Here is a 15,774-nt window from a genome sequence, read left to right on the forward strand (position 1 = left end):
AAGTTCAGCCGACCAATTGCGACATCGCTCGCTAATTGGAGCTGCAGGGCAGCTTCTGGCCTCTTTTTTAGACCGTCTCTTTCCCTAAACCATTCCCAATGCCATTTTCAAAATTCATGTCCGGCAGACCTGGTATCACGGAGAAGCGGCTGTCGGCTCATCGCTTCCAGCAGCTTCCCGACATGGCCCCGGATAATATGATGAATCCCAACGACGTCACTATCGACATCCCCTTGAACCCGGTTCCCAGTCGGAATCAGACCGGCGCTCGCAAGACAAGTAGCAATGTGGGAGGCTCGCCGAATCCGTATCAACCACACGGCGATGACAAAGGCATTGACGGTGAGAAGGAGGGGTTGGTCGCGCCAAACCCTGGCATGCGCCGACGCATCGACGAAAGCACTGGACGTTCACTAGAAGACCCCGAGGATGGCACCGTCACTCGCATGGGCCGCATCTACCAGGCCATCCTGAATTACTCTGTCCTCACCCGCTACTTCATCTATGTGGCCCCGCTCGCAATTCTACTCGCCATCCCCATTATCGTGGGAGCAACGGTCGCGCAGGACGCGACTATCGGCGGAGTTACTCTGCCTTGGTTCTGGTTCTGGATTGAGATCGTCTGGATCAGTCTGTGGTTGTGCAAACTGGCAGCCAAACTCTTGCCGTACATCTTCCAGACCCTTATCGGATTTGTGAGTTCAGGAACTCGGAAATATGCTCTCATTCTACGCAAACTGGAAATGCCAATTGCAACCGTGCTGTGGTGCGTGGTGTGCTTGGTCACTTTTTTGCCTGTAAGTCTCGCTTGATCTTCCTGATACCTGCCCCCGACTAATTTCCATCTAGGTCATGACACAAAATCCCCATCAGAAAGCCAAGGGGGATACCTCTACCAAATCCTGGGAGAAGTCTATCAAGAACATCCTGTTTGCTCTCTTTGTCTGCAGCTTGATTTTCCTGGCCGAGAAAACAATGGTTCATCTCATCTCGATCAGCTACCACCGCAAGCAGTTCGATGCCCGCATCAAAGAATCGAAGCGCAATGTGTATCTAGTGGCTCTGTTGTTCGACGCCTCGCGCCACATGTTCCCCATGTACTGCAAAGAGTTCCAAGAGGAAGACGCTGCCATCTCCGACTCCATTCTTCGCTCCGCCGCCATCAAGACCCGCACTGGTAGCTCATCAGCGCCTTTGCGCCTTATCCGGGGCGTGGGCCAAAATGTTCACCAGTTCGGTAACAAGGTTACGGCGGCTTTCGGTGACGTGGCACATGAATTAACTGGCAAGCAAGTTTTCAACCCCACCTCCACTCGGTCCGTCGTCACCCAGGCTCTGGAACACAGACGGACGTCGGAGGCGCTAGCCCGGAGAATTTGGATGTCTTTCGTCATCGAAGGCCGTGATGCTCTGTATTTTGACGATATCTGTGAGGTCCTAGGAGCTGGCATGGAGGCGGAGGCCGAAGAATGTTTCCACATGCTGGATCGCGACGGCAACGGGGACATCAGCTTGGAGGAGATGATCTTGGCCATCGGGGAAGTCCGCCGGTTGAGAAAGTCCCTGAACAACAGTCTCCACGATGTTGACCAGGCGATCCACGTTCTGGACAACCTCTTGCTGACCGTGGCGGGCATCATCGCTATTTTGGTGTTTGTGTCTTTCGTGACCAGTGGCTTCGGTACCGTTATCGCGGCGGGTGCCACTTCCCTGCTTTCTCTGAGTTTCGTCTTCTCGACCACCGCACAGGAAGTGCTGGGTTCGTGTATCTTCCTCTTCGTCAAGCATCCCTTTGACGTGGGCGACCGTGTGGAAATCAGCGACAAGCCGTACTTTGTCGAGCGCATCTCCTTGTTGTTCACCGTGTTGCCGGAACGTCAACGACCACCGCATCACGCAGGTTCCGAACGTCGTCCTCAACACCCTATGGATTGACAACTTCACCCGTGCCAATGCCATGCATGAGCGCCTCACCGTGCCCGTCAGCTTCGAGACTACCTTCTCCAACGTCCAACTTCTCCAAGAGGAGATGGAGAGCTTCGTACGCGACAAGGACAACTGCCGCGACTTCCAACCAGAGGTCACCATTGATGTGGTGGGCCTGGGCGACATGGACAAGATGGAGCTGAGTGTCTTGATTTGCCACAAATCCAACTGGTCGAACGAAGCTGTCCGTGCTGCCCGTCGCTCGAAGTTCATGTGCGCATTGATTTCTGCTGTGCGCAAGGTCCCTATTCGCGCTCCAGGCGCCAGCGACGACGCCGATGATGACAAAACCGAGAAGGATGACAATAAGTCGGATGCCGGACACGGAGACCAAACCCTACCCGTCCGCCAGGTCTCCATCGCCAGCGAAGGCATGCGACGGGCTAACACTACGGCTGGCGTCTCTTACACCGAATCCCGCTCAACTGGCTTCGACCTCGGCAACTCCCCGCAGTCACTGCAGCGTCGTGGCATGGGTGCCTCCAGCTCCTACAGTGAAGGCCTCACCGCAGAGCACGCAGCCCGGTCGCAGGACGGCTCCCGCGACGGTCATGAAGTCGACCACTACCAGACGCCCGTGGGTTCTCCCGGTCAGGAGCGCCAACTCAACGTGACCTACGGACTCATGACTCGCGAACCGTCAACGGGTCGTCGCAAGGAGGGCCGTAGCTCGTACGTCGAGCCTGAACCCGAGCCCCAGCCCGTGGTCGCCCCTCGAGGCGATGTCCCGGTACTCTCGGAGCCAGTTCCTCCGCGTCATCGCCTGGAGGCGCAGCCCACGCTGCCCCAGGTCGCAGTGCCCCAGCCTCTCGCGGGGGCCGCAGTGTCCCAGCCGCCTCAGCAGCCGCCCGAGTATTACAACTACCCGGGACAGTACTACGACCCATCGGAGGACCCATACGACCCGAACCAGCCGTTCGAGCTTCCATCGATGCACGAGCAGACGCCAGACGGACGGGAGCACCCCTCGACGCACCTGACAGAAACCGAGCCAGGACGGTATGTGCCACGACGGCCGTACGAGGGAGCGGGTAACCAGTAGCCATGAGTGATGATGATTTTTCTTTTTCTCTTTTGCAAAAAAACCGGGACTTAAGACTGTTGCATATGATGTATTATTATTATTATTTTATGAGTGGACTGATCTATTAGCATGTAATTCGCAATGATATCGTACATTTGATCCCATATTATACAGCATTTAGCATCCCATGATCATGATGATATAAGTAGTTCACCGAGATAAAGGCATGGGAAAAGACTACTAAAACTTCGTCTCCTTCCACGGATACCCAACCGTATCATCCTTCCTCACCCAAATCTTCGTCTTCCGTTTATTCACCACATGCTCCACAAACGCCTCCCGCGTATACTGCGCCTTGAACTTCCGAATCCACCTGGGATCCCACAATTCGCTCGCAATCCCCAGATCCTTACAACACCGCACCAATGCATTCGACCGACATCCCTCCGTAGCAGTCGGGATTCCATCGGGAGAGAAGTAATCCTGCTCGCCGCGCGCAACTGAAACCAACCTAGCCGCAACACACAAGTAGTCAGCTTGATTCATCCACACACCTCACACCCTCACACACCCCAAGAGAACTAGGGAAATACTAACCGCCCATTACAAACAAGCGCATACTCCCTCGTCACCATCTTGGGCGTAACAATGCTCTCACTCCGAGGCACCAGACCCCATCCACCGGGTCCGAACGCCTTATTCAGTATCCGTCGGTACTTGATCTCGGGGAGGTAGAGGATGCCGTCGGGCTTGATCTCGACTTCTTCCGGGTCGGTCGGGGCGAGGAGGATGTCGGCGCATTCTTTGGGGAAGGGCGTCGCGCTGAGCCCGTGGAAGGAGCGCGTCCAGTCGATGCGGTCTTCTGTTGGGTTTGCGGGGGAGGGTGGGGTGTCGAGGAGGTCTTTGAGGGTGGGGGTAGTGGTTTTGGGGGTGGAGGTTGAGGAGGAGGAGGAGGTAGTGGTGGGCTTGGGAGTTGTTGATGTTGATGTTGTGGAGGTAGAGGTGGCGGGTTTGTTGTTGTTGGTAGTGGTGGATTGGTAGCGGGTTGTGGTGGTGAGGGAGTGGCGAAGGGTTTTGCTGAGCTGGGGTCCGCGCAGGGAGCGCGTTAAACGTGGGAGGGACATTGTAGAGGGCTGTGGTGTGGTGTTTGGGGTTGGGGAGTGGTGAGAGGTGCTTGCGGGAAGAGAACATGAAGTCAGAGCTGTATAGTGTCACGTGATTGTACGGCGATTGAGAGATCTTTGGAGGTGGAAAGTAATATGGTGAGATAGTGGAGATTCTAGTATTATTCTTATTGTACAGGGATATGTTAAGTGGTGTTCATTAAGCATCCTTGGTCTGTGTGCGCTCGTCGTTGCCCTGGCGTTTCCAGCACTCGCGGAAGGTTTCCATCTGATTCAACATTAGAGTCAGTCAGTCACAGCATAACTGCGAGGATGGATGGAGTATTATACCTCACTCTGGCACTGGCGCCAGTCCTTCTTTTCGAACCAGCAGTCGTTCATTTTCATCTGCTCCGCTGTAATTGTGTTTAGTAGCTATCTGAAATAAGCAATAAAAGATGGTATCGTACCTGCACAGCCGGTGCTGAAGATCCGCTTGTCCCTGGATGGATGGGATGTACCGTCAGCTCAACTAAACTCCCTTCCTCCGATCTTCGCATCCCAACAACTCACCATTCGTCCGGCTCGTCGTCGTCCTCCTCCACCTCCACGGGCGGGTTCTGCCTTTTCTCCTGGTCCGACATTGTGCTTGTTTGCTTGCTTGACTGCTTGATTCCTTGTGTGGTGCTCTGAGAGAGAGTTGCAGGTAGTTGCCGCAAAATGGCGACCCCCAATATGACCGGCAAAAAGGTCAACGTTCTGGTCTATTCCGGTGCGCCACTCTCCCCTCTTCTCCCCGCTCAGCATCAACGATATCCTTCACTTTGCACACAACGAATTATACGTACGATACTCTTCTTCTTACTAAGTCCTATTTGATCTCTAGGCAATGGAACCACCGTCGAATCAGTCCGCCACACCCTCTACTCCCTCCGCCGCCTTCTAGCCCCCCACTACGCCGTCATCCCCGTCACCTCCGATGCCCTCCTCCACGAACCCTGGACCGCTACCTGCGCTCTCCTCGTCATCCCCGGCGGCGCTGATCTAGGCTACGGCCGCGTTCTCAATGGCCCCGGCAACCGCCGCATCGAACAATTCGTCAAGCGCGGCGGCGCTTACCTCGGTTTCTGCGCGGGTGGGTACTACGGTTCCCAACGCTGCGAGTTCGAAGTCGGCGATAAGACACTTCAGGTTATCGGAGAGCGCGAGTTGGCCTTCTACCCTGGTACATGTCGCGGAGGGGCGTTCGCGGGGTTCGTCTATCACAGTGAGGCGGGGGCGAGGGCGGCGGAGATTTCGGTGAATAAAGATATTCTCAATGCGGGGATTGTGCCGGAGCGGTTCAGGTGCTACTATAATGGAGGTGGGGTGTTTGTGGATGCGCCCACGCTGGCTGACAAGGGAGTGGAGGTCCTGGCTAGCTTTGAGGAGGAGTTGAATGTTGACCCTGGGGAGGGGAAGGCCGCAGTGGTGTTTTGTCGCGTTGGCGAAGGGAGGGTTGTTCTTACGGGACCGCATCCGGAGTAAGGCTCTTTACCCTCCGTGGTCTAACTGTCTAGGTGATGTGTGTGCTGATGGTTGGTAGGTTTGCAGCTGCAAATCTGGATAAAAAAGCCGGTGGCCCCGAATATACAAAAGTCATAGAGGCGCTGGAGGCTGACGACAAGGCGCGCACGGACTTCCTCAAGGCATGTCTGGTCAAGCTGGGCCTGCAGGTGACGCAGAGCACGACCACCGTGCCGTCGCTGTCATCGCTGCATCTGTCCTCACAGGAGCCGGCGGAGACGGCCGATCTGGTAGCGTCCTGGCAGGAGATCATCACCAAGGATGGCAACGAAGAGATTATCAAGGACGAGAATGACACATTCCGGATTGAGAGACCCGGCGCATGGAATCTGAGCCAGTTGGAAGATTCACTCCCGGAATCGTCGCAGTCTACGGAGGGTATCGTGGATTACAACGCCATTGTCAAGCGGCTGGTGGTGCACGACGACGTGCCATCGTCGAAACTGACGCCCTACTTCAACCATCATGCCTTCTACTCCAACCTCCACCAGTACCAGTCGCAGTCCCGCGAGGGTGCATCCGAGTTTGGCGCCCACCTCGTGTACGGCGAGGTCGTTACCAGCACGAACACGATCCTGGAAAAGTAAGTGGACCTGTCCGATGACAGAAGCGAAACACAACTGACGGGTCAGAAACCCCAAGCTGCTGCGCAAGCTGCCTAACGGCTTCACCGCCAGCGCCACGACCCAGGTGGCAGGCCGCGGCCGCGGATCGAACGTATGGGTGTCGCCGGCCGGGGCGCTGATTTTCTCGACGGTGCTTCGCCACCCGTTGGAGAAGATTCAGTCAGCACCAGTCGTATTTATCCAGTATTTGGCGGCGATGGCAGTGGTGCAGGGAATCAAGAACTACGATGCGGGGTACTCGGAGCTCCCGGTCAAGCTGAAGTGGCCGAATGACGTGTGTAAGTGATACTTTCTGAAGGATGTGATCAAGGGAATGGGACGGATGCTGACCAGCCGACAGATGCACTGGACCCGGAGCACCCGGAGAAGAAGCAGTACTCGAAAATCTGCGGCATCCTGGTGAACTCGCACTACTGCGCGAACGAGTACATCTCGGTCGTGGGCATTGGCATCAACGCAACGAACGCATCGCCCACCACATCGTTGACGGCGCTGGCGGCGCGGTTCCTGGGACCCCGGGCGGCCCCGATCACGCTGGAGAAGCTGCTGGCGCGCATCCTCACGACCTTCGAGGAGCTGTATACGCGGTTCCTGCGGAGCGGGTTCGATCGGTCGTTTGAAGAAATGTATTACGCGGACTGGCTGCACATGCACCAGGTGGTGACGTTGGAGGAAGAGGGGGGTGTGCGCGCGCGCATCAAGGGGATCACGCGGGATTACGGGCTGCTGCTGGCAGAAGAACTGGGCTGGAATGACCGACCGACGGGCCGGGTGTGGCAGCTGCAGAGCGACAGTAACAGTTTTGACTTCTTTCGCGGATTGGTGCGGCGAAAGGTGTAGTGGGGGAGGCCAATGCAGCCAGTGGATTTTTAGATTTTTAGTGTAGAGCGATTTTAGCAACTAAAGTAGCATAGGACTATAGAGATCGGAAATGTTGCTGGAGAGAGATAAAGTGCCGGAAGGGCGACCGAAATGAGCGACACGCACAGATACCGCATTGGGGAAGTCGAGCGCGGCACAAAACACTTGCATTTGCCTAATTCTGTAGGTGAAACCTGCCTCGGATCTGGCACGGGGGAAACACATGTGGTTGGGTCCTTGGTTCAAGTGCCCCTGGGAACCAGGGAGTGAGTCATTCCGCGGAACATGAAATAGTTAAACCACTTGGACGATCATCTTAATAGAAAGGGGAATCAATCAATGATTGAAGGAATGAATGAATGATGAACACACAATGAGATTATTATGGTTGGGAATGACGCAGTGGAAAGTTGTGCCCTAATCATTACTACTTAGTCTAGTATGGAGCCGGGAACAACCACGTAGGCCGTACCAACCAATGCTATCGAGTCTAATATAGTACTTACTGCACCAGTACATGAAAGTAGATGGAAAGCCGTTGATGTTGGGAACCAACCAGGGTGGCTGCAGACTAATCATCCTCCAGGATGTAGTAGTATATTTCCCGTCAGCCTGGAATCCGGTTGGCTCTGCTCCTCTGAAGAGAAGGCATAGTGCTAGTGCACTATAGGCCAGGGGAATGCTTATGCAGACCCGGCGGTAATAAGAATGAACAGAGGGCGATGAAACCAGGCAAAGTCCGGTTCAACCAAGATACTTCCTTTCTCCACCCCTGAAGCCTGTCATGGCGGGCCTCCTGCTTCCATCCAGTTGGAAGCCCCGAGGCCTTCAGACTAGGGGTCGCCGGGACTCCACTGCGACGACTAATCATCTCAAGACTCTTTCCAACGGTCCATACTGCTCTTCTTTTTTTACTCTGTACTATCATGAGGATGGTTCGATCTGCCTCGGTTGCCGGTCATTCGGTTTGCTGGCAATCCTGATACTCCATCGAATTCACTTTCGTAGTCAAAACATAAATGAATCTAACTTCCCGCCCGGTACATTTATTTACCTTCATCAACCCCTCTTCTCGCCACTGGTTTGGCTCTTCTTTTCTCCTCACACACGCACTTTCTTGGGTTTCTCTTCTTCCCCCTCCCCCACTTCAACCTTCGCCATGTCGACACTTTTGTTTGTCGCAACGGCCTCCCCCATCCTCTACCTGCTATATGTGCTGCTCTCTCGCTGGCAACATGCCCAAAATGCCCGTAAATGGAACTGTGGGAGTGTGCCCTCTTACCCCGGTGATCTGCTGGGCATCAACACCCTGAAGGAGGCGCTGGCCATGGACAAGGCTCGCCAGGTGCCCACTGTGACCCGCCGGCGTGTTGAGACCATGTCCGCCCGCGAGAATCGCTATACCACCACTTTCCAATTCCGTCAACTGGGCACCGATGTCATCAGCACCTGCGATCCCAAGAACGTCCAGGCCTTGCTGGCCACCCAGTTCAAGGACTTTGAATTGGGTCAGTCCCGTCGCAACGCTCTGCACTGGCTGCTCGGCCGCGGCATCGTACGTCCACTACTACTACCTTTCCTATCCAAACCATCCCTCTTCTAACTCGTATCCAGTTCACTGCCGATGGCGACCACTGGTCTCGGTCTCGCGCTCTCCTCCGTCCTCAATTCACCCGCGACCAGATCAGCGACCTCGATCTCGAGGAGCGTCACGTCCAAGTCGCCATGAAAGCCATGCCCGTCGACGCCACCGGCTGGACCCCCGCCACCGACATCCAGACCATCTTCTTCCGCCTGACCATGGACACCGCGACTGAGTTCCTCTTCGGCGAGAGCGTCCAGAGCCAAGCCGCCGCCCTCAGCAATGGCGCCATTCCCCAAGACGACTTCCCTGCCCAGTTCGACCGCGGCCAATGGTACTCTGCCCAGCGCGCCCGTTTCGAGAAGCTCTACTGGATCATCAACAACAAGGAAAGCCGCGCGATCAACAAGGCCGTCCACGCCTACGTCGACCGCTTCGTCACCGCCGCCCTCAACTCCGACCCCGAGAAGAAACCCACCGGCCACTATGTCTTCCTGCACGGTCTGGCCGAGGCCACCCGCGACCCCGTCGAACTGCGCTCCCAGCTCCTCAACATCCTCCTCGCCGGTCGCGATACCACTGCCTCCCTCCTCTCCTGGTGCGTCCTCTTCCTCGCCCGCCACCCGGCCTACTTCTCCTCCCTGCGCGCCACCATTCTCGCGGAATTCGGCTCCTACTCGTCCCCCCGTGACATCACCTTTGCCAATCTCAAGTCCTGCCGTCCCCTGCAGAACTTCCTCAACGAGGTCCTCCGTCTCTACCCTATTGTCCCTGGTAACCGTCGCACGGCTGTCCGCAAACACCAACCCTCCCCACGGGCGGTGGTCCCGCGGGCACCGACCCCATCTACGTCAAGAAGGGCCAGCCCGTCTTCTACAGCACCTACGTGATGCACCGTCGGCCTGATCTGTGGGGCGCTGATGCGGATGAGTTCCGTCCGGATCGCTGGAACGAGCGCAAGGCCGGATGGGAGTACTTGCCGTTCAACGGTGGGCCGCGGATCTGCATTGGGCAGCAGTTCGCACTTACGGAGACGGGGTATGTCCTGGTCAGACTGTTGCAGCGCTTCGATGTGATTGAGGGCGTGGGCAAGACCAAGGAAGGGGAGATCAATATGCAGATGAGTTTGACGAATGCGCCGGGAGATAATGTGACGGTGCGGTTGCATGAGGACACTTCTAACTAGTTTCTTTGTTACTGTTACTGCTGATGATTGATTGGGATACCCAATGTCCATATGTGTGTTAGCGTATATAGATTGTGATTGGCACATTGCATTGCATTACATACATCTTTCTACATCTCATACTGTATACGTACAGAGTAGACTTCAGCACAAAGCAAGGATTCAAACAAAGTTACAAAGTTATTTTTCTTCACCGCCTACGACATTCTTCTCCACTTTGACAGGGGCGCAGTGGGGAACTCGGACAACACCGATAGGCCAATCACAGCTCATCAAATCGATTCAAATCTGCCTGTCAAGGTTGGTTATGAGCTGATTCTCAATCCGGTGAATTTTCCGTGGTTCAGGTTCACATTCACATTGACTTTGCCTCAATGTATTATGTAATATCCATACTTTTCGTGAAGAGGCGACTTATTCGTCTATAATCATTGTGTATAGTATTTCTATATGTATATACCATCTGATTCGATGTATATACATAAATAAAAGCCAAGAATCACGAAGGATCGATAGATCTAGACTTATCGGCCTCGCCGACGGTAAGCCCCGGATGCAGTCCAGTTGTCCTCGAGTGTCTCAGATTTGAGTTTACTTTTGCGAGCAAAGCGGTGTTTGTTTGTTCAGTTCGTGTTAGGTTCCAAGATTTGCTTTTGCTTTGCTTCTCTTTCATCATGATCCTTGGTTCTGGTTCGGGTTGTTAGTTCTACCATTGGTTTTCATGGACTTTTCGTCAACGGGAGCTATTTCCGCTAAAGTAAGTAGTTGCTTTTGCTTGCTTGCTTGTGGTTGGGAAGTGGACATGTCATATGCATTGCTTTAATTGGAATTTGATTCGATTGGTGTTCTAGAAAGTTTGATACGAGGAATATGGGGGAATCTTGAGTTTAGAGGGTGTGTAAGGGGCTTGCTTGCTTGCTTGCTGGCTTTTGCTGAGGGTAGACTAGAAGCTGGGGTTTCAGCTATATTTGTGCTATATTGTATATATTGGCCGTAGTGAATGGGATACTTACTTTGCGACTGTATGGTAGGGATACGAGTCAGGTGCTGTTGGCGGGCAATTGAGTAAGGACTTGAGCATGGTCATCTCGTCCAGGGATCCTTGTCATGGAGATGCCCGGACTGCTCCAGCTGGAAGCTGTTCTTGACAGCTTACCCCCCCTGCAAGTGTGAGCTTACCCCGCAGTCAGCTGCATGGATAATAGGCTTATCGTGAGGTTCAGATGATCTTTGGATTACTGTGGTCGGTGAGATTCTTGTTTGGGGGTGTACTTGGATGGCGAATCATTGTCTGGGGGGCTTATGTACATATCTCTCATGTAATACTGGCTATGCGATGGGGATAATCTGTGCACAATAGTAAGTAGTAGTACTCTATGTAACCATGGTTATATTTAGTGTTGGCATGCTGGGGTGCCTCCACCACCCACCCCCGCCAAGAAGTCTACAGCTCTGTACAATATAACTTAGGGTAGGGGTCACACACTGTAGTGTATCAAGTATAATATCAGCACAGTATTTTGGCTTTATTATTTATTCTATAGTCGGGATACGAAAGTCTGCGAGTCTGGTCCTTTATAGGAAGCGTAGCCCCTTGTATACGGTGGAAGGTGTCATGCCATACCACGTGACCACTGCGTACCAGGGAAGATAAAAAGAAGAAATATATATTTTGGGGAAATAATTTATATATGTATCCTGTACCACTCAGTAATTGATTTCTGCATTAAAGGCTCTAGGATCTAGCCTATAGGCAGGAATTGGCTAGTGAAAGTCCCGATGACCGAAGCCAGTTCGGTGTTCTCAGAAGAAAAGGACGCACTGTGTCGGAGGTACGGAGTGCCGATGACCGAACCATTGGGGGAATATTGCCCTGAATTGGCCCTTAGGTTAGTGAGGGTCATCTTGGCCGTCGCGATCGACGTATCTTCACAACATATATCTTCATGCCTATTTCTTCCTTTGTCCTGCTGCAACCTGTGTTTCCATGACGGATGATGGACCCGTTGGGTAATAGAGTAACAGGGCACCGTCGCGCGCTGAAATGCACCTACTGTGCACGGTCGTTTGCGCGGACTGAACATCTTACACGGCATGAGCGCTCTCGTTAGTCAATTATTCCGCCAGACCCTCTGCACCAGCGGCACTGACTCTACCAGACCGAAACGAAAAGCCGTTCAGCTGCAATTACTGTAGCGCAACCTTCACGCGGAAGGACGTGATTAAGCGTCACCACCTCCGATACCACCCCACTATCCCTGAAACGGTTGGAGCAACTACAGCCTCTCGTGTGCTGGATAGCTCGCAGCTGGCGCCGTTGGCGATTAACTCACCTCAGGAGCTAATCCTCAATTGTTCGGAAGATGTTGGTTCCGCCGATACGGCTCTGAACAACGATGAACATTCCCCAGGCCTGTTTATGGATAACTACACTCTCGACGCTATTCTCGCGGACTTTGACTTCCAGCCAGCTCCGAATGTAGAGTTTACTAGCAACCCCCCTGGTTAGGCAGACGTGTGACCCCGCGGGCCTTGCCGAACTGACGGTAAATTCTAGGCACTGTCACGTCCAGTCGCCTCCCAGCCCAGGCGCGGGACCAGCTATCCTGGAGAGGTTCTTTGGAACTGTCGGAGAAGAAGAGAATGCAAGTATATACTGAAGCAGAATCCGTATTAAAATCCGTAGGTGCCAATGCTACCACAATGTTCAGCCTCACTAACATATTGCCACAGGCAGGATTCAAGCATCTTGGCGATTTCCCTTCTCGATTGAGGTTGGAGCGGTTTCTCGTGGCTTTCTTCGAATTTTTCCTTGATTACCATCCGTTTCTTCATGTCCCGACTTGGCGGGCTGAAGAGGCCCATTCTTGTCTTCTGCTGGCCATGCTGGTGATAGGCGCGGGCTGCTACAAAGACTATGATATGGCTCATGCCCTGTACTGCGCCGGAAGGCACTCCGTCATGACGCATGTATGTCTGTGATGTACACACTACTCAAGCTTTCTTGCTAATTGAGTTGAGATTCTTACTTCGTCCACATCCGAAACACCTCTCTGGGCCACACAATCGCTGGCTATTCTGATATCCTACGGCACTCGTAGCGGAGATCAAGAACTTTTCCACAACGCAGTGTCGTGGACGTCAACTCTAGCAAATGTATGATAGATCCCGCAACATATCACGGAATCTATCTTAAACATGACATGGACATTTAGGTTATCCGCTGTACGGGCCCACAAAGGAAGCACCGCGACTGGGAGCATGAATCCGAAGAACTGTGGGAGGATTGGGTTAACAACGAAATGGCCTTACGGTAAAAATCCGCAACCGCTGGTTGTCGCAGTTTCCATCCAATACTTATTGGATCTTATAGGACTAAATGGGCCGCTTTTACAGCCTTAAATGTTTTGACTGTTTGTTTCCATGTCCCTCCCGCACTCCTGGTGCATGAAATGAGCAACGTCCCGTTACCGTGCAAAGAGCCTGAGTGGGCAAGCCCTACTATGGAGTCGTGGCTAAGGGCGAGGCTGGCCCGCATTCAGAGTCGTCCGTGTTTGGGTGACGCGCTGGCTGCTCTCCTGTCCCCGTCCCCTCTGCCGACGGATGCTGTCAGCGTCTTCGGAACATATGTACTTTTGCATGCGGTTCTGCAGAAAGCATGGGAATTCCGGCAAAATATTTGGCTAGAGTCAGCAGAGCTCACGAAATTTTAGAAAAGTTCGAAGTCACACTTCGAAGATGGCACACCTGCTGGGAAGGCAACGTGGAATCCTCCGTCTCACCACGAAATCCGTACAGTGCCGTCACGGCTAACCCTGCCGCACTGTTTCGCCTGGCTTATACGTGGATTGGAGTCGACTTTACCCCAGTGAGGACCGCTATCGCCTCCCATAGCTCAGAGACTATAGAGTTGAGCTTCAAGCAGCTGGTGATCCCAATTTCGCAGTCGGATCTTACGATGAGAATTGTCGCACACGCAATCGGCGCGCTGAGCACCCGCGTCAAATTAGGAATGGCGCTGCCGGAGCAACGGCTGTCGTGTTTTCAGAGTTTTGAAGTTCATCTCTTCTCTATAGAATGCTGTGAGTGAATATATATCCCCCCCTCAGTCAAGTCAACCCACCAGGTCATACACCCGGCTGACGACAATTGCGCTTAGGCCTATTTTCCTACCACTGGTTGAAAGAGACACAGAACCGTCTCGAACTTGAGTGGTCACCTGAGGAGACAGCAAGGATCAAACAGGTCCGTGAGATCTTGTCGGAGGTAGATCTACCTGCAAGCCATGCTCAGAAGTCTGATGCTGTTCGTTTAATATACGCGTGGGCGTTGATCTTAAGTCGTCGGGCTGTATGGAAATTGCAGAAGATCGTGGCAGACTCGCTGGAGCGGTATGCAGATAGCTTATAGCATTCGGAAACCTCGGCATTAAGCAAAGGTCTATCGAAGTTTCCATATTGACGGTGGGGTCCGGCTTGGGGGTTTCTTCGGTGGGGTTTCTTCGGTGGGGAATGGCTTAGGGACTGTTTAGCTGGCGGGGTACTGGTTGAAGGGTCTCCTAACGACCTAACTAACTGCCTGGCGATTATTCATTGGGCATTACTTCTCATTGCAATATGCTATGTGCTTCATCTTACAGCACAATAGCTCATTTACACAAGTAACGTTAGTGCGAGGCTCTCTAATGACTAATCCGCTCCGTAGGTGTCTTCTCTGGGCTCAATGCTCTCAGCTACTACCTACCGCATTGCTGTAACCTGGTCATTAATGCGGTGGATTTACCACCAGCCAATAAAAAAGAGATTATGTCCGCTCCACTGTGCCCTAGTAGGTAATTTTTGACCCCAAATGCCAGATATAAAACGTCCGACTCCAGCTCTAGTATCGCCCATTCTAGCCATCCTTGTCTCACGCAACCTTGCAGTTCACCCCGGACGGTCCCTACTAGCCTCCCGCTCATGACACTCTCTGGCCGTGTAGTCGTCGTCACCGGCGCCTCCAAGGGCATCGGGAAAGAAATCGCCCTGCGAGCTGCTGCCGAAGGCGCCAATGTCGTCATCAATTACCTGTCGGATATCAAAGCTGCAAATGCCCTGGTTATGCAATTAGGACACGACCGTGCTCTGGCAGTGCGGGCTGATACTTCCAATATCAACGAGGTAGACAGCTTGATCGAGGCCACTGTGTCTCGCTTCGGAAGAATCGACATCCTAGTTCCCAACGCGGCTTACGTTCCGGATCGAACCCTGCAGAACGTCTCCGAAGAAGATTTTGACCGCGCCTTCGCGGTCAACGTCAAAGGACCTTGCTTCCTAGTACAGGTGCGCTATTCCATTACACCGACCGTATTGCCCTGGGGTGAGTATGTTGGGGGAGCAAAAAGCGGTGCTGACGGTTCTCAGAGAGCACTACCTCACATGACGTCCGGTGGCACGATTATTTTTATCTCCACTGACATGACCGACGCGTCCACTGTGATGCCCCAATTCCTCCTCTATGTGTCGACCAAGGCGGCATTAAATCAAATGGTTAAGGTGCTTGCACGCGACCTTGCCGCTACGGGTATCCGAGTGAATGCGGTCTCTCCGGGTGCAACAAGCACCGAGTCATTCCACAAGGCTATGGATGAGAACAAGGCCAAGATGCTTGCAAGTCACCATCCTTTCAACCGCATTGGGCGCGCGGACGAGATTGCCGCAGCTGTGAGTCTTCTGTGGAGGAAGGACAGCGGCTGGATCACTGGCCAAGTTCTGCGAGTAAACGGGGGCAGTGTTGTCTGACCGGAGAGGGGGGGAGGTCATTGGCAGTGGGAGCGCATGGAAAGATAGAACTGAGAGCGA

At 53.5% G+C, this 15,774-nt stretch overlaps 7 protein-coding genes across 7 annotated transcripts; 5 read left to right on the forward strand and 2 right to left on the reverse strand.

The window, feature by feature from the left end:
* Nucleotides 1-182: 182 nt before the first annotated feature.
* Nucleotides 183-3,028, forward strand: An16g06390 (uncharacterized protein; the record flags this gene model as incomplete). Its single annotated transcript, XM_059745214.1, has 3 exons — nt 183-797; nt 850-1,652; nt 1,750-3,028. 3 exons carry the CDS (start codon nt 183-185, stop codon nt 3,026-3,028), a joined length of 2,697 nt encoding a protein of 898 aa, XP_059604862.1.
* A 222-nt stretch (nt 3,029-3,250) lies between these two features.
* Nucleotides 3,251-4,134, reverse strand: An16g06400 (uncharacterized protein; the record flags this gene model as incomplete). Its single annotated transcript, XM_001397905.1, has 2 exons — nt 3,251-3,521; nt 3,608-4,134. 2 exons carry the CDS (start codon nt 4,132-4,134, stop codon nt 3,251-3,253), a joined length of 798 nt encoding a protein of 265 aa, XP_001397942.1.
* A 699-nt stretch (nt 4,135-4,833) lies between these two features.
* On the forward strand, nt 4,834-7,145 carry An16g06410 (uncharacterized protein; the record flags this gene model as incomplete). Its single annotated transcript, XM_059745215.1, has 5 exons — nt 4,834-4,957; nt 5,000-5,636; nt 5,699-6,262; nt 6,312-6,583; nt 6,646-7,145. The coding sequence occupies 5 exons, from the start codon at nt 4,834-4,836 to the stop codon at nt 7,143-7,145; spliced, it is 2,097 nt and encodes a 698-aa protein (XP_059604863.1).
* Nucleotides 7,146-8,325: 1,180 nt separating this feature from the next.
* On the forward strand, nt 8,326-10,362 carry An16g06420 (uncharacterized protein; the record flags this gene model as incomplete). Its single annotated transcript, XM_001397907.3, is given in 3 exon segments — nt 8,326-8,721; nt 8,781-9,904; nt 10,282-10,362. Coding segments are annotated over 3 exon segments (1,601 nt in total), but the record flags the coding sequence as incomplete, so codon positions are not given.
* Nucleotides 10,363-10,753: 391 nt separating this feature from the next.
* On the reverse strand, nt 10,754-11,015 carry An16g06430 (uncharacterized protein; the record flags this gene model as incomplete). The annotated part of the gene is made up of 2 exons (XM_059745216.1): nt 10,754-10,907; nt 10,948-11,015. 2 exons carry the CDS (start codon nt 11,013-11,015, stop codon nt 10,754-10,756), a joined length of 222 nt encoding a protein of 73 aa, XP_059604864.1.
* A 698-nt stretch (nt 11,016-11,713) lies between these two features.
* An16g06440 (uncharacterized protein) lies at nt 11,714-14,344 on the forward strand (the record flags this gene model as incomplete). The annotated part of the gene is made up of 10 exons (XM_059745217.1): nt 11,714-11,823; nt 11,952-12,040; nt 12,094-12,438; nt 12,492-12,616; nt 12,668-12,904; nt 12,956-13,090; nt 13,150-13,247; nt 13,308-13,480; nt 13,588-14,016; nt 14,094-14,344. The coding sequence occupies 10 exons, from the start codon at nt 11,714-11,716 to the stop codon at nt 14,342-14,344; spliced, it is 1,992 nt and encodes a 663-aa protein (XP_059604865.1).
* A 548-nt stretch (nt 14,345-14,892) lies between these two features.
* An16g06450 (uncharacterized protein) lies at nt 14,893-15,714 on the forward strand (the record flags this gene model as incomplete). Its single annotated transcript, XM_059745218.1, has 2 exons — nt 14,893-15,255; nt 15,337-15,714. The coding sequence occupies 2 exons, from the start codon at nt 14,893-14,895 to the stop codon at nt 15,712-15,714; spliced, it is 741 nt and encodes a 246-aa protein (XP_059604866.1).
* Nucleotides 15,715-15,774: the final 60 nt, after the last annotated feature.

Source organism: Aspergillus niger (genome assembly GCF_000002855.4).
Source record: "Aspergillus niger supercontig An16".
Taxonomy (NCBI): Eukaryota; Fungi; Ascomycota; class Eurotiomycetes; order Eurotiales; family Aspergillaceae; genus Aspergillus; species Aspergillus niger.